The sequence below is a fragment of the Orbicella franksi genome, chromosome 4, assembly GCF_964199315.1.
Source record: "Orbicella franksi chromosome 4, jaOrbFran1.1, whole genome shotgun sequence".
In the NCBI taxonomy this organism is placed as follows: Eukaryota; Metazoa; Cnidaria; class Anthozoa; order Scleractinia; family Merulinidae; genus Orbicella; species Orbicella franksi.
In genome coordinates, this window is record NC_138148.1 from 10,637,751 (window position 1) to 10,664,800 (window position 27,050).

Sequence of the window (27,050 nt, forward strand, 5' to 3'; positions counted from 1 at the left end):
GCTTTTTACTAACTTAAAACTGTTCTTTTCATGACAGCAAATGGCTATTGCAGGGATGGAAATGATTGTATTTGCAGTCCAGATTGGACAGGACTGAACTGTGATCAAGGTATGCGTGATAGACTAAACGATTAATTACCTTTTTTATGTAGCCAAAAAGTCCAGAACTGTCTCTATATTATCAGCATTCTTTTGGCTTATGTTTCTTTCTAACTGTGAATGGTATGTGACATTGTTAATTTTTTTTTTTAATTTCAGACTTGAATATGTGCCGAAATCCTCTCTGTCAGAATGGAGGGACTTGCATCAACACAGTAGCTGATGATTATCGGTGTGACTGTATGCCAGGGTATACTGGTAAAAATTGTCAGACTGGTAAGTATTTGTAGGACCCAGAGTGCATGCAATATGTGCATTTACTCCATGTGGTATATAGGGCAGGTTAATGGTGGCTTTATGGTGGTACGTTGGACTCTGGATTGAGTGATCCAGGTTCATGTCTTGTGCAGGGACAAGTTAAAAACACGAAATGACAAAATGGCACTACTGACAAGAGTCAATGTCAGATAAGGGTGTCTCTAAGGGTTAACCCACACAATTATCGAGAGCTAACCACTGTTGAGTCAGTGATATTCAGGTTATACCTGGAGTGCTATTAAGGCCAACCATAGTGCCATTCATCATTTTGTCATGTTGTGTTTTAAACACGCCCCCTGGGCAAGGATATAGTGTTGCATTCTCGGGAAAGACACTTTAATTGCACAGTACCCCTCCGATCCACCTAGCTAGCCGCAGGGTTGTCAAAAGTTGCTGGCTGTTGGCAAAAATCAACATCTACCTCATGATCTCAGCTGGCTACTCCTGGCAAAGTCTTCTGCCTATTCCAGCTTTAAACCCCTACTTAAAAAATTTGTGACACTCCTACTTAGGGATACAAATGGCTTCCAGGGAAAACAGAACAAAATTTGAAGAGTTAATTGGGCGTGAGGGTAGCAATACTGGTGGGTGCTTTGGGTAGCTGAAACCAGCTTTATATTCTAGTGGTATGATGTAAAGCTGTACTTTACCTTAACTTGTGGAAAAACCAAAACAGAGGTTGATCAGGTACCACAGGTTGGTGTGGCATGTATTAATCACTTTTTACCTGCTTATGCTTGTTTTTAGAAATTGATCTCTGTGCCAATAGTCCTTGTGAAAACAATGCAACATGTCAAAACTTCAAAACATATCACACATGTACTTGTCTGGCTGGATTTCAAGGTGTCAACTGTGAAACAGGTATTAATTATTAAAGACTGTGACATTCTAGAAAATATCCACATCCTCCTTACAGAAGATTTTTTGCTTGACCATCACCTCCCTCACTCCTCTGGAAATTCCAGTATAATTTCATTAACTATTCATTATTAGTATAAATCTACTAGCATTCTATCACGAATGCTGTTCTCTGATTGGCTACACTACTCACTTATCTATTCTGTGATAGATAGTGAGTAGCATGGCAGTGTGCACTTGGTAACAAAATGACGGCCGCTTCATGGCATTCTCGAAGTGTCAGTGAGGAGGATTTATGTAAAGTTTTGAATGACAAGTAGATTTATACTGAAACAATTAGATTGTTCGCTCTCGATTTCTATGTGGGATAGTTGACTTGGGCTGTGCCCTAGTCAACTATCACACAGTAGAAATCTCAGGTTCATAATCTAATTGTTTAATATTGTTGCTTTGAGACCCCCCATGCCCTTGGATTTTACATTGACCTTCCAAAAGGTGAAAAAAGATAACTTCAAGTAAATGTAGCTTAAAACAAATTAACCTTAGCTGAAACCATTCTGACATTTAACAACATTTTAGCAACACTGGCTGATGTTTCTTTTCAGACATTGATGAGTGTAAACAAGACAAGTGCAGAAATGGAGCCACTTGCAAAGTAATCAATATTAACTTATTTATAAATTTATGAAATCCGTGATTTTATGCATTTATGTAGTTTCTACTATACTCCATGAACCTATTTTAATGAAAGTTTTAACTTCACTTTCAATTTTCTCCCCAAAGGATCTGATAAATGCTTATCAGTGCAACTGCCCGCCTGGTTACACTGGCCAGGACTGTGAACAAGACATTGATGACTGCCAAGGATCGCCGTGTCAAAACAATGGAACGTGTCTTGACCAAGTCAATGGATACAGATGTATTTGTCGTCAAGGTTTTAATGGCAGTGACTGTGAGGCCAACATTGATGACTGCAAACCCGGCATCTGCAGTAATGGAGGTAGGTTGTTTGGGGTGGGATGTACGGATTATTTGTACTAAAGGCATCTGCAGTCATCAATGGATATGCTTAATCAATGCGCTCAATTGACCCTTGATTGACCCCTGATTGATACTCGATTGACTCTGGATCAACATCTCGGTTGACACTCGGTTGACACTTGATCAACATCTCCGTTGAAAGTCAATCAAGAGTCAAGAGCCAACTTATTTTGCAGACATGCCTTCGAGTCTCGATCAATACATATGAGTCAGTCGACACTCGATTAATCAAGTGTCAGCGGATCATCAATTGAGATGTTGATGGAGTGTTGATTGAGGGTGGATGGAGGGTATTGATCGACACTCAGCAGCAGATGCCTTTAGTACCCATGATCCGCATGTGCTGAATTCAGAATGGCTAAATGGCTTTGTAATCTTTTTTGTTATTGTTTTAATTGCCTTTAGACAAGTACTGATATCATCCCTTTTAGCCCTCCTATTGAGTCAAGCTTATATTATGAACTTTTTTGTCTAGGGACCTGCCATGATGAAGTGAACAACTTTCGCTGTAGCTGTCCTGATGGTTACCTTGGCCGGACATGCAGTAATTCCACAAATGAATGTACATTGCTTCCCTGCCAGAATGGAGCGACTTGTCAGGATCTGCATCTTGACTACAATGTAAGAGTCAACATGCATTGCTGGTAAAGTAAATGGCTCTCATTTAGAAGAAGGCAAAGAAAAAAGGCCAAAGGGAAAACTTGAGTTGCTTAAATTTCTTGTAAATTCCTGGTAGTGTCAGAGGTGTGGTTCATTTCTGCAGCTCTCTGGCTAAAATGAAGATCATGAGATTTTTAAGGAAACATGTTATTTTTGAAATTCCAGAAGTAATTTACAGAAGCTAATAGACACTCATCTCATTACTACATCTTTCAATAATATGTGAACTCTGCATTTGAAAACCTAACTTGCGACGACAGCCAAGGAACCTTGAGAACAGAAACAAACAAAACGGATCAAAATTCACCAATCTTAATTTAAATGCAGACCTTAACACAAAGCTTTTCAACCCGTCGAGGTGATTATAAACTTTTTTTCCTGAGAGGTTTGCTAAGATGATTGTCAGCAGCAAAACACAATACCATTACTTAAGCATAGTTTGTTTATCATTGAAAGGTGCAGTAATGTTTATCACAGGGCAAAACATGATTTGAAAAGAAAAAAAAAAAGGTTTTTAGGAAAGAAACTGTGAGATAATAAATAACGTATGAGTCATTTTAGTGTGTAGTATCCCGTGCAGGTTATTTCACTTGTTTGAATTTTTACTGATCAGCTCTCAATTTCTCCTTTCATTATAAATATATAATCATGCAAGATTAGTAATGAGGATGAATGAATTGATCACCAACGAGATTGTCAACAGACAGGAACCAGACACTAATATTAGAGAATTTGCATGTTGACCATTGAATTTCTTCATTGCTTTTGTAGTGTACATGTCTAGCTGGTTACACCGGGAAGGATTGTGAAACCGATATTAATGACTGTACTTCACCCTCACTGTGTAATGATGGTGTCTGTCAAGATGGCATCAATAACTTTACTTGTGACTGCCATGCTGGATATTCTGGAAGGTTGTGCGATGTCAATATTGATGAATGTCAGGGTAGGTACCCCTCCCTTAAGATGTTTTCTTGTCTCATTTGTTGATTTCTCCAAAGCCACCAAAAATGACTCAAACTAAACAAAATTAATCAAGCAAGGCTAAAAGAGGTAAAACTATCCGTCATAAGAATAAATATTGTATTTGAAATAACATACAGTGGGATCCCAATTTCTCGAACCCTCATTTTGTTCAAAAATCCGGATAACTCGAACCAAAAGTCATTTCCCTCCCCTCAGTCGCTGTAATTTTACCTCCAATTTCTCAAACTATCCGATTTTTTGAACCAGTTTTCATTTCTCTTGGAGGTTCGAAAAATCAGGATTCTTCTGTACATATTAAAATATGGTTGCCTTGTGGAAACATTGAGTTCTGAGTACAATGATGTCCCAATGTTTAGCAGCTTTCCTCTGCCCCCTTTCCCCTCTCTGAATAGGGTTCCTTTACAATAATATTGTTAAAGTGTTAATTCCTAAATATTTTTTATCCCAGGGGTTTCAGTAATGTTTTCAGCTGGAGGGCAATTGGTTTTCTCTGGCCAACAAATTTTTTTGCGCTGGAATTCTTTGGAATTTTTTTTTTTTGCACTTCAAAACTTTCCTCTAGATAGTCAAACCAGGCTAAATAATTATTGTCCTCATAGCCAGTCAATTTACCCAGTGCCCAGCTCTGAAACCCCTGTGATACCAGCCTTAAGTTTTACAACACAGCTAGCAAAGCCATGCTATCTAACTCAGTATATGTAATCGCAAATCCAATCCCATCATGTATGCTCATTGCTTGAACGAGGTTAACTTTTCTTCACCAGAGAAAGGTATTTCCAATCCTTAATTGGCAATGTTATAAACGTTGAGTTAATTATGATGCACAGTTATGTTCTTGAAGGGGTTTGCTCTAGAAGCATCAAGGTGCCACAGGTGCCTAACTTTTGCCTCTGGGGGACTGCAAAAACTTACTTTTTTCATATGAGCTTAAGGCGCTGGGCACCCAGGATTTTATGGTTAGGTGGTACCTTTGGGCTCATTGTAATTTTTCCTAGACCTCAGCCTGGACTTGGGAAGTTTGGAGAGCTTACAAGAAGAGAGAGATGTTCTTGGTTACACCATGAGTAACTCTTAGGCTTCTGTGGTGATGTCCAAACTTCCTGTGTGTGTATCTTCAATGATGAACACTTAAGCATGAATCAATAACAATTATTGCTAACAGTTGACAAACGCATGTTTTCTAGGTCATCAGTGTGCCAATGGAGCGTCATGTGTCGATGGAATCGCTCAGTACACATGCACATGTGCTGAAGGTTTTGAGGGACCATTATGTCGCAATAACACTGACGATTGCATATCAGCAGTGTGCCTGAACAATGCAACATGCGTGGATCAGATTACAAATTACACTTGTAACTGTAGTCTGGGCTTTACAGGTGAGAAATGTAAGAATAGTACATCAGTTGAATGTCCAGTCATGGATGTCTCCATAAGTACACATTGATGCTTAATGAATGCTCGCTATTGTAATGGTCCGTATAGTTGTGGATTCTCTTTAGACTTCCTTCACCAACCAGCATAGAAACCTGACGGTGTGAAACCTTTCAATACATTTACTCATCTGATAAAAAATGTAACTACATGTATGAGATTGACTGTTTGATAATGTGAGCTGCATTTTTAAGTTTCATTAACTTTGTAAAATTTATGTATTGGTATATAATATCTACTTGCAGCTTGTCACTGTTAATTCCTCATTGTGCGATAACTTAATATACTATTTACTGGTGTATTGACTCGCAGGTCGGCACTGTGAATTCCCCATAGACTACTGTGCTCAACGAGGTTGTAACAACAGTGGAACATGTGTAAATGAGCGAGCAGATCGTCGCTGTCTTTGCCCAACAGGGTACAATGGTTCCAGCTGTGAAATTGACCCATGCATGATGAAGCCGTGTAGTAATGGAACTAAGTCTTGCAGTTTGAGGAATGATTTAAGTTATAAATGCAACTGTCACGAAGGTTACACTGGGCTGCATTGTGAAACAGGTATCATATGAAGCATGCTGTTACAGTAAAAATAATGTGCATAGTATCAGTATTAATTTTTAATAGACCTGGCATTTGTGTGTACAGTTGAACCTCCACTAATGGACACCTCCTGTAGCCAGCCGCAGCATTTTTGACCTCCCATAATCGGGCACCTCTCTTAAGTGGACTCTTTTTCTGGTCCTGCTTTTTTTTGTGTCCTCGTATGAGAGGTTCAACTGTACTCAGTTCTTTTCTTACTATAACGTACAGAAAGGAATGATTCTCATTCCTTATTTTTTAATATGGCAGTTATTTCCTGCTACTGGTTTAGAGGCTCACAGTTTTCAAGCCATTGCTTCTCTTGGGTAGCTAGAACAACTACTATCAGGATAATTCTGTAGGATTGAGCCTTCTTATATATTGCAATAATCAAAATGTTCTGAGCAAAGCTTTGTGAAGGGTTTAGGTAACACTTTGGGAACTGTGTGGTTCCAGAAAATATCCATACACATCCTGAAGAGGGTTATTGGAAATTTCAAAGGGCAGAGGAGGGCAGTCTTGAACAACCTAAGTGAGACCAAAATCTATGATTAACAATGTTTCCAGTGGGATTAAGGGCTCAAACCATAAACTCCTCTCTGGGAGGGGTATGGTTATTTTCTGGAACAATACAATGAGTTAGACACTATTTTGTTCACAAACTTACATGATTTCAAGTGATGTAATATTTTCATGGCTCCCAAGTGCAAACTATCACCTGAGAGGAACATTACAGCTTGAAACTTAGCTAGGCTTCCTTTGTAATCAGGTCATGTATTTGAAGACTGGCAAACTTGGTAGTGCAGCATGCTCTGAAGGGGGGAACTCCCTTGTGAAAAAGATGAGGATGCTTGTCGTCACGCTAAGGGGTATAAATCATAGATTTTGGACTCACTTGGGGTGTTCGGGACAAAACACCACTATTTTAAAACATCAAAGTATCTTTTAGGGTGAACTTGAAGACATAATTGCTGTCATTTTCATTTTAAGTGGTATCTTTTAGGGGTCAATACAGCTTAAGCCATGCTGGATTGGTCTTATTCAAATTTTCCCACTGGTATCCTGAACTTTTTCGTAAGGGAATCCTCCCAGGGCATCCTTGCAACTGGAGTGATATCCAAATCAATGAAACGTGAAGACCACTCAATTCCCCTTGGCTTAATCTCAGGACTTACTAAGTGCATCGAGGAAACAAATTTCACTGTTTCTGTTGAAGCTTATCACAAAGTGTTTATCATTGTTTTTCTTCAGATATTGATGACTGTGATCCCAGGAATGACATATTTTCCCAAGAAGGGGAAGGTTCTTGGACGGAGTTTGGTTATTGTGGACAACATGGCACCTGCGTTGATGGTGTCAACGTGTATTCTTGTCTGTGTGACCCAGGGTGGAATGGAACCAAGTGTGAAATTGGTATATCATGAATGTTAGAATGTGCATTTAGAGTTGATAAGAAAGCTTTGCAGTCTAAACCATATGTTTGTAACAAGTTATATGCCAGATCCAAGGAGATGTCAATTATTTGGGCATTACTTCTGTAGAATGCAGAAAATTAGTGGACAATCAGATGTTGGATCATACATGATTATTTTGCCATACACTAAATCTAACAAATTACTCCAATTGGATCACGTGTACTAAAGGCATCCCCCAGTGAGTGTTGATTGATACACTTGATTGACTTACGATTGACACTTGGTTGACATCTTCATCGACACTTGATCAATATCCCGATTGAGACTCTATTAACACTTGATGGACTCTCAATCGACACTTGATCCACTGTTGGCCAAGAGTCAGGCGATTGTCAACTGACTCATGCATTGATAAAAAGTTTGTTGACTGTCAACCGAGATGGCAATCAAGTGTGGACTAAGTGTCAACCAAGGTGTTGATGGAGTGTCGATTGAGTATAGAAAATTAGTGGACAATCAGATGTTGGATCATACATGATTATTTTGCCATACACTAAATCTAACAAATTACTCCAATTGGATCATGTGTACTAAAGGCATCCCCCAGTGGGTGTTGATTGATACACTTGATTGACCTGCGATTGACACTCAGTTGACATCTTCATTGACACTTGATCAATATCCCGATTGAGACTCTATTAACACTTGATCGACTCTCAATTGACACTTGATCCACTGTTGGTCAAGAGTCAGGCGACTGTCAACTGACTTGTGCATTGATAAAAAGTTTGTTGACTGTCAACCGAGATGGCAATCAAGTGTGGACTAAGTGTCAACCAAGGTGTTGATGGAGTGTCGACTGAGTATTGATTAAGGGTATGATTGAGGTATCAATCGACACTTCACCGCAGATGCCTTTTAAGTACACATATAATCCCTCTAATTGACAGTTAAAGAATATAGTTATTAAACTATGCTGTAGACAAAGTTTAAACACTTTTAGAGCACAGTTTCTGTCATTCTTTTTATTTACAGCTGTGCTTTCTTTCCTTCTTTCAATGTATAGATATAAATGAATGCTTACCAAATCCATGTCAGCATGGTGGACAATGTGTGCAGACATTCAATGCAAGCTATGTATGTGGCTGTGCTCCAGGCTATACCGGTGTTAACTGCACAGAAGGTAATTCAAATCTTTTTGGTTTTTAGGTTACAGATACCTTGTGCACCAGTGACACATAGGGAATGAAAGAGTATTTTCTGGACAGTTTTTTTTGGGGGGATATATGGTATTTGTTTGTTTGAATGTTTGTGTTTTGGCAAGATCTGGTTTGTATCACAGGAGGTGCTTTCGATAACAGAATACCTTACAACAATGATGATGGAATAGTTGACAGAACTGTGGCTGTTAAAAATAATATTCTTAGTCTCAGTGGAGACTTTGTAAAAATAATCACAACCTAATTAAGAATAGTATATGTTTAAGATGTTGGGTTTTTTTTAGTGAACACAAAAGAGAATTTCCCACTCCTCACCAAAACCAAAACCAAAGTAGTTGCCTGATTACTTTTGACACTCAATTGAAAACCACTCTTGACTACTAAGACAACTTTAATTTGTTGTTAATATTGTCTCTTTGTTCTCAGATATTGATGACTGTCAGAACAATAACTGCACTTCTAACTCAACTTGTGTGGACAAGCTCAATGGATATTACTGTATCTGTCCTCTGGGTCTGAAAGGAATATACTGTCAGTCAAGTGAGTACCGAATGATTGAAATTGGTTTTTGTTTCTCATTTTCAAAGCAATAAACCCCACTTTGCCTCCACTATGCATCCAAACACACATCATCATGATTAAACTGGGCGTGTTGGACAGCCAAGCCACCTACAGCAATTTAATTAATTAACAGCACTAAAGAAGTATAAGAGATTGGATAGTAACATTTGCACATAATGAAGAAAAAGAAAAACAAATTTTACAACTGCACACAGCTAGGGCTGAATGTAGAATGTCTCACTCTCCTAACTGCAGCTAATTTCATACTTTAATCCTTCTTTACCCTTCGCCCTTTGAACCCATGTGTGCACCCAACCCTCTGCTCTGTGCCAACAAAATAGTAGTTTATGCTAATTTGGGATTATCACAACTTAAATACACTGCTACCAAATGCCAACCCTTTGTAGTAAGTAAGACTAATAATTAAAAATTATCCTGCAAGGTCATGTGAGATTTTCTTGAAACGAGAAGGAAAATTGTCTCACAAATTTGTCTGCAAAAGATATTTTTACAGTGAGATGAACTGTGGTAATGCAGTGCTTTGCAAGATGTCAATGAACTTGACAGACTATTGTTTATATCACAGGATGTCTGTTATATATGTGTGGATGACAGATGATGATCACAAGGACTTCCTTTCAATATATATATCTATGAATTAACTGTTTTTGTTGTATTTAGACTCCTCCTGGTGTGAAAATCCCAACCCTTGTTTAAATGGTAACTGCACAGATGTGGGGGAGAATTTTACTTGCAGCTGTGAAGAAGGTTTTGAAGGAGAAAGGTGTGAAATAGGTGAGGATTATTGGGCAGGATTTGGTTGATTTTATTACATGTGATGATTAAAAACTTAAGTGTCTTATTTTAAAAAATAATAGAGAACATGTACCATGTTTCTACGAAGAAACATGACTTAAACCAGTCAGCGTGCATATTTTCTTGGGGCTATAATTTCCAATGATATCTAATACATGCCTGGAAATTAATTAAATGAGCAGAACATTGCGATTGAAGTTTCAAAACATGTACATTACATGTATCTCTGAACACTGAATGATGTAAATCAGTGCCCACTGTCCCATGTGCAAGCGCATTTCATTAGTTAGTCTGACAGTTGTATAGTTTGGTCAGACATTGCTTGATCTCATACTGTTAATTACAGTCAATTATTTTAAACAATGTTAATTGTGATTCAAAACGGAAAAGGCTGAGAACAAAAGGTTTGGGCCTTAAACAAACAAAATTTATTTGTAGAAAAAAATGGAGGGAGGAAGAGTTTAAGATTCCATCAACATCCACTAGTGGCAAAGACCAAAGAAACCTGAATTGTTCAGATTGGATCAACAACAAAACAATTAGCTCACAACAAAAGTTCTTTTTAATAGCTAAGATTAAGATTAAATTTAGAAGTCAACTTTTTCTTAACTTGGCATTTTATTTGTTTCCTTATAGACATAAACGAGTGTTTGAACTCGTCTTGTGGTAGCAATGCGGATTGCCTGGACTTGCCAGGTGGATTTAAGTGTCATTGTAAAGGTGATTTCACTGGAAAAAATTGTAACACAAGTAAGTATGAAAAGCTAAAAACCATTAATCTGCTAGCTACATCGATCGAGACCTATGTCAGAGACATCAGTTTCCAAAAGGAATGCTCTGTAAATTATAATAAGAACCCTGAATTTAGGTATTTTTAAATTATTTGATTACTCTTTTTATCGTTATTGTATATATTATTTTAGCTTTATGACAATTGTATTGTAAATTTCTGTTTCTCTTATATAGACTTAGTGGTAGTAGGTCCACATCAGCAGTACAGTTGCTTATTTTAAACCTACTTATCAAATAAACGTATGTATGTATGTATGTACATAATGTTAGAGAAAGAAAATTTGAAGAAATGTATCATAGCTGAGTTAAAAACAAAGCCATTAATCATTATTTAATAGTTATTGAAACTTTTCTATTAAGGGAGCATTGTTGCAGACAGACATATTGAAAAAATTGTCCAATACATGTATTTTCAACTTTGTCATTTGAATCTGTTGTGTTCATCCTCATTTATGTGGTATAATATATATCCCTTCTCTGGTGTTTTTCTAACCTAGAAAATATTAAGGGGTGGTTCAGTTCAAAAGTGCATTTAAATTTATTTTGTTTCTCTTCTCTTCTGTGATCTAGAGATCAATGACTGTGAAGCAGGCTCATGGTGAGTGAATATAACATTTTGAAAACTAATTTTATTGACTTTTGTGAGACAAAACAATATTTTCTCTTTCCCAGGAAAAACAGAATAATCCACTGTTCTGTGAGGCATTTGTGGATTATTTGGATCATTTGTACTAAAGGCATCTGCAGTTGAGTGTCGATCAATACTCTTGATTGATACCCTTGATTAACATCTCAATCACTACCCAATTGTCATCCCGGTCTATACTTGGTTGACACTATATCAACAGTCGGTCGATAGTCGGCTTAGTGTTGACTGACTCATATGAATTGATCAAAACCTGAGTCGTCTCTTGACCAACTGTCGACTGAGATGTCGATGGAGTGTCAATCAAGTGTCAACCGAATAGTCAATGGAGTGTTCATGGAGTGTCGATCGAGGGGTTGATTGAGGATGTCAACTGAGGGTATTGATCGACACTCAACCGTTAAGATGCCATTAGAACACATGGTCAAATAATTTGACCTACCTGTAGGTCCTCTAGATTCCGTGATAGTCCATCACATGTTACTTCTTTGTCCCTTTGCCAGGCTTTTATTGTTTTTAATTTTTAATTTACTATTTTATTTTTTAGCCTTGGTATTTTACATTTTGGAATTTTATATTAAAATAACTGGCTTTCTGAAAGGCAGTGTTTCCTAGTAAATTTCACAACTGTTTCATACATTGCTTGTTACTGTGATGCCACCGATGTATTGACCTCTTGTTGGATGAATGAATAGCATGTCTTTACGTGTATGTGGCATTCTCCATGTAATGTGTAAACCTTTCCTTTTATCCTACAGTCTCAATGGAGGCTCCTGTGTCGATGGAATCCGATCTTACACCTGTAACTGTTTAGCAGGTTTCACAGGTGACAGATGTGATAAAGGCCAAGGTTGGTTCTGTTTGGTTCACCTGAAACAAAATAAAAGAACAATGCCCTGTAGCATTTCAACTTGCTTGATTTTTATGGTTAGGTCCTTACAGGATAAGCAGATTGATATGATATTTATTATGCATATGTTATTTTATCCCCAGATGTCAATGAATGTACAACAGGTGATGCCGTCTGTCCGGCAGGATATCGGTGTGTGAACACATTGGGTAGCTACAAATGTGTTTGTCCCTCAGGTTTCACAGGCCCACAGTGTGCCACAAGTAAGTAAACAGGTCCATGCATACTGTATCAGTTTAACATTTTATGAATCAGAAATTGTTAGTTTTTAAGTGATCATTGGGGTATTTGCCATCTTATATCCATTGGAAACACTTAATTGAGAACAAGAGCCACTGAAAGTTTGATCGAAAGTTCCTCGAAAATCTTGATCACATGTGCAAGAAGGTTGAAATTAAGCATTCTTATTGTATTGAGAGTTGCACTATTGGTGTCTTGACACCATATTTATTCAGTAATGTTGTTTGTATAATGGTGAGAGATATGCGCCAGTTAAAAACTGACTCCCACTTCTTGTCATTGCAATCACACTGAGCTGACAGTATGCTAGATCTAGAGTTGACATTATCTTCCTGTCTGGTGATGAAGACTCTTGTCAAGTACCTCAAAAATCTGTTTAGGTTCCAATTCAGTGAAAGCCATGTGCAGTGGCAACAGGTTGTACACTAGTCGTGATTTCTTCATTCCTGGTGTAACATCGAAGTACAATCTATTAATGTTTTTCTGTCCATAGATATCGATGATTGCAAACCCTCTCTGTGTCAGCATGGAGGAAAGTGTATCGACAAAGTGAATGATTTTGAATGTGACTGTTGTCCTGGTTGGAGAGGAAGGAGCTGTGAACAGTGTAAGTTGGATTTCTTGAAAAAGAAATTTTGATTTTTTTGAAAAATGAATTTTTGATATATATATATATATATATATATATATATATATATATATATATATATATATATATATATATATAGGCAATTGTGGAAAACGAGGACGGACAACTTCGAGCGAAAAAAATATATATATACAGTAAAAAATCTAAGAAATCTAAAAAAAGGTTTAAAAATTTAATAAAAATAAACGTTTCGGTCAAAGACCTTCATCAGTTGCAGTGCAAGTGAATAATAAATTACAATAACCTTAAATAAGTTTACAGTATAAAAAATAACATCATATTACAAAGATGATTACATAACAGGGCATGGTAACACATGAAAACGAAAAAATTAACCAATGATAAACAATCGGTGATTACTAAGCGAGATACTATGACAATGCGGTACAAAACTCAAAAGACACAAACCAAATAAGAATAAATAATCGAATATAATACAAATAAGATTAATATCAAAAAAGTAACGCGATTCGTCGAGTCAGCCGAAAGTGTGAAGGGACCCGCGTGTAAAATATTCAATGTTCAAAAAAGGCGGTCCCAAAATCCCCAAACAAAGCCCTTGAAACTATGCCGCGGCAAGGCACAACAGGCGCCCTAAACAGGGCCCTTAAACAACAATAATGTAATAAATTCCCCGATGGGGGCCCCTGAGAAAACCTAGCGCTAACAAAGCTAACAAGATCCAAGGTCAGGGCCTTTGAACACCTGAACTAAGATAATCCGCCAAATTTGCAAGTTATTTTTTGCGCTAATTGTAGTTTATTCTTTTTTTCGAGTGGAATTCCTGACGTTTGTTCAAGCCAAAAGGTGCCAGAGAGAACAACTGTGCACTCCAATATGCCTCTTTAGTGATTAAAAGCTTTTCGATGTTACTTGTATTGTTTGCATTTATCTGCACTTGATCAATACACTGGAAAGAAAAGTCGTTTAAGTCGTGCGGTGTTCTGTTGAAATGCACCGCTACCTCACAAGTCTTTTTCTTGGTCAGCATAGCAGACTTGTGGTTGCGAAATCTAACTCTAAAATCTGTTGTTGTAGAGCCAATGTATTGTAAGTTACATTTCTTACACGAAGCCAAATAAAGGATATTTTTTGAATCACAGGAAAGTTTCAATCGTATCTTATAGCTCTTGCCTGTTTGAAAACTTTGGAAAGAATTTGATTCAACAAAGTAGTTGCGACAGAGATCACATCTTGTTCTTTTGCATTTAAAGCAACCCTTAACCTCAACAACCTCTTCAATCTTAGTGTTAGAGCCATAACGAGATGGCGCTAACAACTCCTTAAGGTTTTTAGATCTTCGAAAAGAGGCTATGATGGAATTTGGCGGAAAAAATTCTTTTAATTTGGGGTTGGATTCCAAAATACCTAGGTGTTTTCTGATGATGCGACCAACATCAGGTAAATTTGGATTAAATGTTGTTACAAATGGAAACAATTTCTTCTCAGCTTTGGCACGAGTTCTAAGTAAGTCAGTTCTAGATGTAGTTAAGGCTTTAGAAAATTGATCTTCCACTAGTTTTGTGGGATAACCCTGATTGACTAGATAACCCTTGTATTCAGTTGTTCTCTCGGCAAGAAATACTTGTTCAGAGCAGTTTCTCTGTAACCTAGTTGCTATGCCATAAGGGATAGCCTTGAAAACGTGTTTGGGGTGAGCACTTGATGGTGGAAGATACAAGTGGCTATCAGTTGGCTTTGAATAAACGTCTGTCTGGATGAAACCCCCGATGAGATGTAAAGTTAAATCTAGCTCGTGGTTATCCCACAAAACTAGTGGAAGATCAATTTTCTAAAGCCTTAACTACATCTAGAACTGACTTACTTAGAACTCGTGCCAAAGCTGAGAAGAAATTGTTTCCATTTGTAACAACATTTAATCCAAATTTACCTGATGTTGGTCGCATCATCAGAAAACACCTAGGTATTTTGGAATCCAACCCTAAATTAAAAGAATTTTTTCCGCCAAATTCCATCATAGCCTCTTTTCGAAGATCTAAAAACCTTAAGGAGTTGTTAGCGCCATCTCGTTATGGCTCTAACACTAAGATTGAAGAGGTTGTTGAGGTTAAGGGTTGCTATAAATGCAAAAGAACAAGATGTGATCTCTGTCGCAACTACTTTGTTGAATCAAATTCTTTCCAAAGTTTTCAAACAGGCAAGAGCTATAAGATACGATTGAAACTTTCCTGTGATTCAAAAAATATCATTTATTTGGCTTCGTGTAAGAAATGTAACTTACAATACATTGGCTCTACAACAACAGATTTTAGAGTTAGATTTCGCAACCACAAGTCTGCTATGCTGACCAAGAAAAAGACTTGTGAGGTAGCGGTGCATTTCAACAGAACACCGCACGACTTAAACGACTTTTCTTTCCAGTGTATTGATCAAGTGCAGATAAATGCAAACAATACAAGTAACATCGAAAAGCTTTTAATCACTAAAGAGGCATATTGGAGTGCACAGTTGTTCTCTCTGGCACCTTTTGGCTTGAACAAACGTCAGGAATTCCACTCGAAAAAAAGAATAAACTACAATTAGCGCAAAAATAACTTGCAAATTTGGCGGTTATCTTAGTTCAGGTGTTCAAAGGCCCTGACCTTGGATCTTGTTAGCTTTGTTAGCGCTAGGTTTTCTCAGGGGCCCCCATCGGGGAATTTATTACATTATTGTTGTTTAAGGGCCCTGTTTAGGGCGCCTGTTGTGCCTTGCCGCGGCATAGTTTCAAGGGCTTTGTTTGGGGATTTTGGGACCGCCTTCTTTGAACATTGAATATTTTACACGCGGGTCCCTTCACACTTTTGGCTGACTCGACGAATCGCGTTACTTTTTTGATATTAATCTTATTTGTATTATATTCGATTATTTATTCTTATTTGGTTTGTGTCTTTTGAGTTTTGTACCGCATTGTCATAGTATCTTGCTTAGTAATCACCGATTGTTTATCATTGGTTAATTTTTTCGTTTTCATGTGTTACCACGCCCTGTTATGTAATCATCTTTGTAATATGATGTCATTTTTTATACTGTAAACTTATTTAAGGTTATTGTAATTTATTATTCACTTGCACTGCAACTGATGAAGGTCTTTGACCGAAACGTTTATTTTTATTAAATTTTTAAACCTTTTTTTAGATTTCTTAGATTTTTTACTGTATATATATATTTTTTTCGCTCGAAGTTGTCCGTCCTCGTTTTCCACAATTGCCTACAAATTTCATTACTTGAGGTTTGGACTACGAATCCTTTTGGATCCTTCTGGCGCGTGGCATCCCTGTTGGCTCGAAGCATCTTAACTTTTTATTATATACATATATATATATATATATTTTTTTTTTTTAAAGAGTTGAATTTCTCAATCCATAGAGTGCTTTGGGCCAAGTCAAGTTGCTCACAAGTGAATAAAACTATTGGCCAACATCGTAGGTCTGCAGTTTATGCAAACAGCTTAGAGCTTTTGGCCTTAGCATGCACTGCAGACCTATGATGTTATCTTTATAAGAACCTAGCCTCATAGGTATGCAATGCCTGTAATTGGAAGTAATATTTTGTTTACAGGTAAATAGGCCTATAACCAATGTAACTGATACTGATATTTATTTTTTACAGTTAATATTGAAGAAGATGTTTGTGGCTGTGGACAGGGAACATGTGAATGTGACAAAGAAACACAGCGTAGCTTTTGCACTTGTTTCAAGGGATTTGAAGGTAACAGCTTGTTTTGCAGTTACCTTTATTTGTCATTGTCATTGTGCATCCAGGTCAGTTTATGGTTAAAATGTATTCATCAATTAAGTATCTTTGTTTCCAAAAGGTGATAAATGCCAAACAAACACCACAGCCAAAGAAATAGAAAGACAAACAGGTAATAAGTTAATTAAATAAAAGTTTTTCCCCAAAATGAGGCAGTAAAGTATTGAGAACATTTATTTAGCTGCCACAGGTTGTGGTTATTGTTGTGTTTGTTTTGGAGGACCAGTTAAACTGTGCAAAATTATTCATAAAAATTGTTTTACCATTTATTCAAATTACATAGCGGAGGCAAAGCGACGAGAGCAAGAAGCGAAAGATAAAGAAAAAGGTGAACCACATGTTAAACCAATAATAATTATTATTATGTGTTAGCTGTTAGGCTGCAGATGTTTTTTCTTTTTTTACAGGACAGACCACTGATAAATGCCATTTCTTGGGAATGACAATTTTTTTTTTCATGATGTACATGATAAGCAGATGAAAATGATGCCTACAAAATTGTGGATTTCTGAATTTTTTTTGGTCATATCTTGAGATCTTGTAAGCTTATGTGATGATCTACAAAGTCTCTTTTGGATCATGTGTACTAAAGGTATCCGTGGTTGAGTGTCAGTTGACACTCTCAATCGACATCATCAATTGAGTGTTGGCCAACTCATATGCATTGATTGAAAATTAGTCGACTCTTAACCAACTGTCAACCAAGATGCCGATGGAGTGTTGATCGAGTGTCAACCAAGGTGTTGATGGAATGTCTATCAAGTTTGTCCTTACCAAGTGTGGATTGAGGGTATCAATCGACACTCAACCACGGATGCCTTTAGTATCTGTGATCCCTCTTTTTGTGTTTCTTGATGTCTTGGAATCTAACATCATCCCTTGTAATTACAAGCATAATTACCATCACGATATTATGTTTAAAACGTTGAAGAATTTAAAGCATTTCACATTTCTCAACACAGCTGTCCAGAACAGGAATATCGGCATCGCAGTGGCATTTTCTGTTGTGGGTGTAGTTGCTGGAGCAGTGGCCATGTGGTTCTACATGAGAAGAAAGTCTGCAAAACCCAAGCCTCAAAGTATGTTGTTTTCAAGATTTTTAAAGTCATGCAAGAGATTTGTCATGCATCACTATGAACTTGCTCAACCTTGGGAATATAAATTCTGAGTTTCTCCATTCCCATTCAAAAATATGACTGCTCGAGATAAACTGTCACAGTAAACCATTGCCTTAAATCGCTCTGACCGCAGGCCCATTTCTCATACCTAATTGAAACATTTGACCTGTTATATCCTTTCTGACTCACTAGCAAAAAATTTGTAATCTCAAAACAAATTTTAGAAAATAAGAGGCCCTGTAAATGCTGGCATTGCTTAGCTTCCCCCAGACTTCTTTGATTTTAGAAGGGAAAAGTTCTGGGAATGAGCACATGTCCTGAGACTTCGACCCACAGAGAGCCTTTAGAACTCTTTGGGTGATCTTTGAAAATCCTGGCTCTGCTTAGATAAAAATATGTTTTTGACTCACGTAAGGTAGGCAGGTATATTTTACAGTCAAATCGCTTTAATATGGACACACATGTGCCAGAGCAGGCTGTTTGTATTGAAGTGTCTGTACATGTACTATAGAGTCAGAGATTGTATGAATTCTGGCTTCTCTGGGACCAATTGAACTTTACATCGTGTAGAGGCATCTGTAAAGAGAAGTTAATGAGTGGTTAGCTTTGACGATGCCGATGGCAACATAGGGGGATAAAATTGGCAACGACTAGCCAATGTTACTTAATATTGTTGTACTGTTACTTTTTTTTTTTCTAAGGATTTGGATTTGATGGTGTGGAGGACGTAAATTACTCCAGTGGAGAGATGATGTACACAAACCCAGCTTACAGTACTCTGGGGGATGAAGGTGTCGTCCCCTTCAGCAAAGACAAACTCAACAATGCTAGTGGATAATGACTAGTGGGAGGGGAGGGTGGAGTAGTTACTCAGCTGTGTTCCTCTGTGGGTGTCAAAATAAATAACAGTGCTAATTGTGCCAATATGACTGATCAGGCAGTAGATTAAACCACAGAAATACAGAATTTTTGTTAGGGTTGTAGATTGTTCCTCTCATCAAATTAGTCTTTCCTCACCACACATATAGATCATTTTCACATGACATCATCGAATTCAAAAATCCAAAACTAAAGAGCCATGAACGTTTTTATCCTCATCAGGCATAAGGGGATCTAAACTTATATCTGTTTAGAACTTTTCAGCTCAATAGCGTGCCTGGCTTCTAAACCAGCGCAGTTTGAAGTTCAGACTTATGACGTTGCGTGCTATACCGCTCCGATCGTGTTCATGGAAATATATACACTTATCTAGTGATTTTTAGTCCTTTTAGTGTTAGGAAAAGGGCTTGTGTAAATGCTTGTTGGTTCAGTTCAGATAATCAGTCGCCTAGATAGCCAAAGAAAGTTCCAGATGTTTGCACTATTTTCCTCTGCCATATTGGTGGAGCACGGAGCTCCACCAACATGGCGACTCCATACTGGGCTCTGTATAATTATTTGCACAAAACATTTCGATGAATATTCGAAGTTTGGGACGACGCAGAGACCCAAAACTTGAAGAAGTGTATTCTGTATTTATCTCCTATAACATTACAATTTCTTGACTTTATCCACTGAATAGTTTTTGATTTATTTTTTTGTTGCATGACAGTGAAAACCATCTAAATACAGAACATTAATCTCATTTTTAATTTCAGCGTGCACACTTTTTTGAGTTGCACTGTAAGACACCAAAACCTTTTCCTACTATCGAAGCGTTTACCTTCTGTTATAATTGTGAGACTTGAGGTTTGTGCAGTTACCCCTTTATTGTTGTTGTTTTCTTTTAACTCACATGATACTCATAAAATGAGATGGTGGATTTCATATTATCAGTTAAGTGATTTCTGTTGTTTCTACTAAAGTGCTTTGTTTGTACTTTAAAGCTTGACTGTGTATTCATCATAAAAAAAATTCAATGTATCGTACATTTTTCAAAAACAAGTTTGTGGCTGATAAGTTAATTCCTCTTCAGTTGGTATTTTTTTATAACATATTTTTAAGCCAGTTTCTAGCATTAGCTAAACTTAGGTCATTTTTTTATATGTCAGAATATTTTTTTTACAAAACATGACTTTTACATTCCCAGAAGTCAAACTTACTTACGTATGCAAATAACATTGTAATTTTCTAGCACTTAAATCAAATTCTAGCTAGTAATTATTTAAAATTAGTTTATTGTAATTTATGCATTCCAGTTGTAATGTTAAAGAATTATGAAAACTGTGCAAAAAGAGGGCACAACAGTGGCAATATTTTCATGAGCCCTCGCAGAGCACGTATTGTATTCTTAAAATATTGTCAATTAGTTTAAATAAATAGTAACTTGAATAACAGAGTTCTTATTTTGAACATTGATTTACAAAGGAAATGCAGATGTAGTTTTGTGTTGTGAAAGAGCATACTCTGAAGTACTGTTGGTGGGAGTGGAGTCCAATTTTTTTGTATCCCGTGCCAAGTCTACAGGTGCCACTAGGGAACACCCATTTCTGTGCAAGATCCCTTGAAGATTTGCCCTTGCATTGATGTAACTCAAAAGGCATAACAGGGCATGATAGACACAGCTGAACTACTGCACCCAGTTCCAGGGGGTTCTCTTAAATTTCCAGTTGCATAATTTAAGAGAACCTGCAGATCTGAGTGCAGTAGTGGGTGGCCTATAAATGATTAGTGCACTGGGGTATTGATTGAGCAGTCGTGGTTTGAGCTCTGGCCTGGACGTGGTTGCAATGCTCTTTTTCTGGACAACGTACTTAATTCTCATGCACTTCCCTCTTCTGAGGAGTCCCTTCGACTAGTCCCTGCAACTAGTCACGGGGATAAGTCCCATTGTGTGAACTAGCCACTTTACCAGAAAATCTAGTCGCAGGGACTAAAATTTGGTCCCACGAATTCAAACTGGTTTGAATTTTTGGGACAAGTACCCGTGACTTGTTGCTCAAAACGTTTCGTGTGAACTGTTCGTGGGGCAAGTCCCCTTGTGTGTGCCGACCTTTAAATAGTCTTTACACCCAGTGAAATGAAGCTGTGTTTGCCACATGCAACTGAAGAAGAGATGATGAGCTGGTAGTACACTTTAGGCTGTCTTGTGAATTTTTTAATATCCAGACCTAGTTACACTGTATATGTATAGAATACTTATGAAAAAAACATCCTAGTGGATGATACTGTAGCAGTAGTGTTTGTAACGCTGCTCCAACTTAAAAGCCACAAACAGTCAAAATGACATCAACGTACGATTTTATGCTCGAGGATATTACAATGCATGTAGAAGTCTACTTTCCCGCGGTTGCCATTGGATTTCTTAACACCAAAATCACAGAATCTCCCCTGAGGAACATCTTGGCGATGTATCTGTCCTTATTAACTGGCTTAGCCTTTTTCCCTTTTCCAGACTTTGGTGTTTCAGTCCACATTTCTTTGACGTTCTCGAGAACCATGTTACAATGTCGGTCGAACGCTTTCACCCTAGCAAGTAGCTTTTTGTTGTTTCGACAGTTGATCAGAACTTGAGTGTTATTCTTCACTGATTGCGTTAAAACTGATAGAGGACCCGTGTTGAATTCTTCTTGCTCTCTTTGAGCCAGCTCCTCTGGAGTCATTTCGCTCTTCGGCTTGGCCATTCTACGGAGAAAAAGAGAAGAGTAAAGAAGGGCAGTGACTGACAAACCGTCTTGATGACAACTACAACTTTGCCTCAAAGATCTGCAGCATCGACAAGTCGCATTGTAAAGAAAAAACACTATGCAAACTTAATGATAACAAGTAATAAAAAAATAAGTTGTTTCTTACAAGGATGTCATTTTTCCACCGAGATATTTTACGATTACAGCCTCGTTTCTTACAAAAACTTTGAGGAACGTTTCGAAGCGTCGATGCCAAATACAATCGCTGGCGCGTATTTTTTACACCGCATGCGTAATAAGACTTTTGCTTGGTAGCCACCCCTTTATTCACCGTCCTCTCTGCGTTGGACTTGCGTCGACAGCTAAGGGAGACAGTTCCTCGGAAGAAAGGCTTTTAAGATATTTCCAAGAGCTCTTTTCTCCTTAGAAGAACCCAGAGTTGTTCTTTGGTGGTGAAATTATTACAAAATGTCTCTTGCGGACGAACTTTTGGCAGATTTAGAAGAGGCCGCCGAGGAAGGTGACGTCGAGTTTAGAGACAATGAGGATGGAATCGAAGAGGCGATGGAAACAACAAGCGGTGTAGACACGGATTCAAAGTCCGTCAAAAGTGTTGCTAAACTAAAAGACAGTAAACAGTTAAATGACGTTCTCGCTGGGATCGAACAATTCGGGAACCAAACCCGCGATCGCGTGTTCGGTCCCGTGGAAGTCGACCCCGAGTATCAGTTGATTGTGGAAGCTAACAATCTAACGGCTGAAATCGACAACGAAATCAACATCATTCACAAATATCTCCGAGATCTTTACATGAAACGTTTCCCAGAGTTGGAATCACTGGTTCCTAATCCGTTGGACTATATCCGCACAGTAGAACTATTAGGCAACGATCTAGAAGCATCTAAGGTTGACTTGACAGACGTTCTTCCTCCAGCCACGAAGATGGTCGTCAGCGTCACAGCTTCGACCACTCAGGGTGAAAAGCTCGAAGAAGATGAAGTAGAACGTCTCATGGAGGCTTGTAAGACTGTTAGTGATTTGCTGGATGCCAAGTTCAAGATATTTCAGTATGTTGAATCTAGAATGACATTCATTGCACCTAATCTTTCTATCATTGTCGGGGCATCAACTGCTGCCAAACTCATGGGATCAGCTGGTGGACTAACAAGCTTGTCTAAAATGCCGGCTTGTAATGTTCTTTTGTTGGGATCCCAGAAGAAAACTTTGTCAGGATTTTCCAGTGCAGCAATCATGCCACATACTGGACACATATACTTCAGTGAATTTATACAGGTAAGTACAGCATTTTTTATTGGTCTGAAATGCCAGACATCTTCTCGCCCTAATCCTAATCTCACCCGTGACTCTCGGGGATTAGGACAAGAAGATGTCGGACATTTCAGACCACATTTGTTATCTGTTGATACTGAATCAAACAGGATGAGATGGGAGTTTTTGTCCACTTCCATCGGCTGCCATCAGTGCTTGGTAAATGACCTTCAGCCAGTGAAATGAACAAATACACATGAAAATTTCAGCAGTTTTAAGATCAATGATTGAACATGCATGCTTACAAACTGAGGCACTGCTGCGGTCTCACTGTTATAAAACGGCTTGACATACATTTTGTAAGAATTTGCATACTACAAAATTATTGAGATATGTGTGCTGCAGTGTATAAACATGTGAAAATTCCATCCCTTTGTCTCATTATTATTACCATGACATCCAGGTTACAAGCTCCCTTGCTAATAGGCCCATGCATATGTAACAAAAATATTTTACCAGTGATTGCAATGAATAAGAAGTTTTGTTTCAACCAAGAGGATTTAAACTAATTTAAACTAAAAGTATCATAATTTAGGCCGTTGTGTACTCCGGTGCAATGTGGTTTAGAAGCAGGCTTCTAGCCAGACGTGTGTCCTCTTGTGGACGGCCATTTTCTAAAGAAAATTGTTTTATTTTTCATTTGCTGCCTTATAAATTGCTCATTTGAGCAGGCCTTATAGTACATTTTAGATGGCTACTTTTCAACTTTTGGCTTAAAACCTGCTTAGAAGCTACCAGATTAAAAATCATTGTCAACATCTTTTATTTTAGGACATGCCTGCTGATTTAAGAAAGAAAGCTGCTAGAGTGGTGGCATCAAAGTGTTCCCTTGCAGCAAGAGTTGACAGCTTCCACGAGAGCACAGACGGATCTGTAGGACAGCAACTCAGAGAGAATATTGAAGGGAAATTTGACAAGTGGATGGAGCCTCCACCCCTTAAGGAAGCCAAAGCTCTGCCAAGGCCAGATGATGCCCCTCGTAAGAAGAGGGGTGGCCGCAGGGTGCGGAAAATGAAAGAGAAGTTTGCTGTGACTGAGATGAGGAGGCAAGCTAACAGATTAGAGTTTGGTCAGATTGGTGAGGATGTTTACCAGACTGACTTGGGTTTCTCTGTGGGTACAATGGGTAGGAAGGAGAACACAGGCCGGGTACGAACGCCGGCTGTTGATAAAAAGACTCAGGTGTCCATCTCCAAACGTCTGCAGGTAAGAGGTGTATATTTTGCTATTCTCTGAGAAAGTGGAGAAAATAAAAACATGTGCGACTGTAAATTGTTTTCTTTTCTACGAAGATATTTAAGATTAAACTGACCGAAGATTGCTGTTGTTATTTTTATTCATTGACCAAGGATTGCAGTTAAAACCTGGGGTTTTACTAAAAAAAAACATAAATTAAACTGCTGCAAAAGCATTGTAAGTTACAGTGAGAATGTGTTAAACAACTGAGTGCTGCTGGGAGTTCCCTTGTGGGACTTCTATAAAGTTCTACGAATCAAGACAAAAATACTGGTAATGCAGCCATTAAATGTAGAGAGACCAACACAAACAAATTCCTCTCTTGCCTTAAAGCTTCTTACTGCTTCTGTCATCATGCAGAACATTTTGGGATTTCTGCTTGTGTCCAACACTTTCTTGAAGGTTTCTTATCACAAGCTCTTCATGTACCAGACTCCAAGTGATTTACATGTGTGTTGTTTTTATAGCGGAGTCTTCAGCAGTCTCAAGGTATGGGTGGTCAAACAACTGTTCGCCGAGCTGTCTCAGGGACAGCCTCTAGTGTTGCCTTCACTCCACTCCAGGGCCTGGAGATTGTCAGTCCTCAGGCAGTGGAGAAGAAAGTAGAAGATGCCAAGTATTTCTCAAGCACAGCAGGCTTCCTCAAGGTCAAGAAACAATGATTAAAGATCACTGGCCCAGATGATGGCGACCAAACTGACTTGTGCGCTGTTTTTATTCTCGTACAGAAACTTGGACACTGTTTTTAGTTTTGATGAGAATAATAATTTTGTATTTTTCTGAAATGGTACAGGCTAGTGGAGCTCACAATGTTAACAGTAGCTTTGGATGTTTTTCATACTAACTCAGTTGTTAATGTGGTAAATTACTTTTTCACATACACAAAAGACTCCAGCACTATACAGAGTGATTTTAGCGAGTGAAGTTTTGGGAAGCCATCATTGAACTCTTCACGGAAAAATCTGCTGTGTCTTAAATGGACTAGTTACAAAAATCTTTGTTTCTAGTTCCGGCTGTAACATTACACACATGTTACAGAATACAGTGTTTGTAATAGAAATTGGATGTAAAAAATATAACTTATCTCTTCAGTCTGTCAAAGTATTTTGCTGATCAAATTTCAGGAATCTAGCACTAGCGGGGAGAGAAGTTTAGAGTCACGTCCTTTACAAACACCATGGTTTCTTTTACTGTCAAAGTGGTTGAATTTTTTTACTGTGTTGGAAACTTTGTCTGAGGTGTAGCTGCTATGGTAATATCTGGTGCTAAGAAACAAGTAAATTACATGACTGCTCATACGTCACTAAAATTCGACTCGCAAACATAACGCGATGAAATTGTCCTCTGTACATAATAATAATAATTGTCGCGGCTAATCGCCGTCGCGAAGTACAGCAACGACGCAGCTCAACAAGGTCGAACCGAAAGCATACATTGGCGCCTCTGGCAGCCGCTATACGGTCCATGTGTGACCTTGGAGCACAGCTTACAGCCAGCTGGAATCAGCTGTATGTTGGTTTTTGCTGAGGGGACAAAACCGGAGAACCCGAAGAAAAACCCTCGAAGCAGAGAAGAGAACCAACACAAACTTAACCCAGTTATGGCGTCGGGTCCGGGAATCGAACCCGGGCCACATTGGTGGGAGGCGAGTGCTCTCACCACTGCGCCATCCCTGCTTCCCTTATAGTCCGGGACTACCTAGAACATATGTCTGATAAATAAGTCCCGTGGGCAGTTTTGGAAGAAAGCAAGCCAGTGGCCTAGAAGAGTTCATTGGATCACGAGGGACCTAAAAAATTGTTGTTAACAATTTTTAAAGCGTTAAGAGGGTATCATGGCTTCTGAATAATGACCACTTCCTGAAAATCGCAAAAATGAATACCCATCAATTAAAACTGTCTTTTACAATCGCAACTATTAGTACCCGCAAAATTGCAGATCCGCAAAATTAAACTCCCGCGAAAAAATTAAGTGCCACACAGTACTTACAAAACGTCCCAAATATGTAGAAGTGACTTAAATCTTCAGCATCCGTTGCCTTTCAAAGTAGTACTGCAGGGCCAAGCTCATCCTCGGAGGCCCAGGGGCAGTTAGTGGCGGTTCCTCTCCTTCTTGACTTTTCTTCGCCCGAATCTTTTTTTCACCCATCTGAGAAATAGGCCAAGCTCAGTTTACGGGAAGAATTTTGTTATTTGTTCACTTTCAGCCCGGTCGACTCGGCTGAGATTCAAGAAACAAAACCAAAATTGTGCCCCATAAACATGGATAATTAGCGGCTATTGTAGCTTCTTTTTTTTAATTTTTTTTTAATTTTTTTTAATTTTTTTATTATTATTAATTATCTATTTTTTACAGCACGCATACTTACATTATTAATTACAAAACACTACGTATAAAACTACAACAATACAGCTACTTACGCTAATTACAACTTGCTCTAATTACAATGCTTGACAACAGTATTATTTAAACCGCTTACGTTACGTTACGTTACACTACTTTTTAATCGCGGACAATTACTACAAACTTTTACTACGGTTACTAGAACTAGTGAAAACTGCAAAAAAAAAAAAAAAAAAAAAAAAAAAAAAAGACAAAAAAAGCGACAATTTACAGTATATTTAGCTATATTTACAGTTTAACTTGCACCTTTGCTCTGCTAGTTTCTATTTCTATTTTGTTTTTAAGGATAGCCAAGAAAGCGTCTAAGAAATAATCTTCCTCATTTTTTGAAGCGGTGTAAATATAATATTTTGCAATGATTGTACAGAGGTTTAAACCGGC

At 38.0% G+C, this 27,050-nt stretch overlaps 3 protein-coding genes across 3 annotated transcripts in view; 2 read left to right on the forward strand and 1 right to left on the reverse strand.

Annotated features, from left to right (window-relative positions):
• The window catches only part of LOC145484579 (uncharacterized), a 29,539-nt gene extending 9,145 nt beyond the window's left edge, over positions 1-20,394 (forward strand). The window contains exons 7-29 of the mRNA XM_081463169.1: positions 38-109; positions 259-375; positions 1,165-1,278; positions 1,881-1,930; positions 2,059-2,275; positions 2,792-2,937; positions 3,748-3,922; positions 5,148-5,339; positions 5,707-5,952; positions 7,225-7,386; positions 8,455-8,571; positions 9,035-9,148; positions 9,851-9,964; positions 10,622-10,735; positions 11,348-11,375; positions 12,182-12,273; positions 12,417-12,536; positions 13,067-13,180; positions 16,835-16,933; positions 17,040-17,090; positions 17,262-17,306; positions 17,941-18,057; positions 18,798-20,394. Of these exons, the coding sequence (XP_081319295.1) occupies positions 38-109; positions 259-375; positions 1,165-1,278; positions 1,881-1,930; positions 2,059-2,275; positions 2,792-2,937; positions 3,748-3,922; positions 5,148-5,339; positions 5,707-5,952; positions 7,225-7,386; positions 8,455-8,571; positions 9,035-9,148; positions 9,851-9,964; positions 10,622-10,735; positions 11,348-11,375; positions 12,182-12,273; positions 12,417-12,536; positions 13,067-13,180; positions 16,835-16,933; positions 17,040-17,090; positions 17,262-17,306; positions 17,941-18,057; positions 18,798-18,934 (2,753 nt within the window). The 3' untranslated portion in view covers positions 18,935-20,394. The remainder of the gene's footprint in view (positions 1-37; positions 110-258; positions 376-1,164; positions 1,279-1,880; positions 1,931-2,058; positions 2,276-2,791; positions 2,938-3,747; positions 3,923-5,147; positions 5,340-5,706; positions 5,953-7,224; positions 7,387-8,454; positions 8,572-9,034; positions 9,149-9,850; positions 9,965-10,621; positions 10,736-11,347; positions 11,376-12,181; positions 12,274-12,416; positions 12,537-13,066; positions 13,181-16,834; positions 16,934-17,039; positions 17,091-17,261; positions 17,307-17,940; positions 18,058-18,797) is intronic.
• LOC145484660 (small nuclear ribonucleoprotein Sm D2) lies at positions 19,988-21,980 on the reverse strand. Its single transcript, XM_081463265.1, has 2 exons — positions 21,868-21,980; positions 19,988-21,699 (listed from the first exon to the last, which is right to left on the reverse strand). The coding sequence occupies exons 1-2, from the start codon at positions 21,876-21,878 to the stop codon at positions 21,351-21,353; spliced, it is 360 nt and encodes a 119-aa protein (XP_081319391.1). The 5' UTR covers positions 21,879-21,980; the 3' UTR covers positions 19,988-21,350.
• Positions 21,981-22,020: 40 nt separating this feature from the next.
• On the forward strand, positions 22,021-25,785 carry LOC145484600 (U4/U6 small nuclear ribonucleoprotein Prp31-like). The gene is made up of 3 exons (XM_081463197.1): positions 22,021-22,994; positions 23,802-24,236; positions 24,734-25,785. The coding sequence occupies exons 1-3, from the start codon at positions 22,170-22,172 to the stop codon at positions 24,926-24,928; spliced, it is 1,455 nt and encodes a 484-aa protein (XP_081319323.1). The 5' UTR covers positions 22,021-22,169; the 3' UTR covers positions 24,929-25,785.
• The last annotated feature ends 1,265 nt before the right edge of the window (positions 25,786-27,050 follow it).

Coding starts and splice junctions, on each gene's coding strand:
- LOC145484600 (XM_081463197.1), top strand. CDS start 22,170: ATGTCTCTTGCGGACGAACTTTTGGCAGATTTAGAAGAGGCCGCCGAG. Junction 22,995..23,801: donor ACTTCAGTGAATTTATACAG/GTAAGTACAGCA, acceptor CTTTTATTTTAG/GACATGCCTGCTGATTTAAG. Junction 24,237..24,733: donor CCATCTCCAAACGTCTGCAG/GTAAGAGGTGTA, acceptor TTGTTTTTATAG/CGGAGTCTTCAGCAGTCTCA.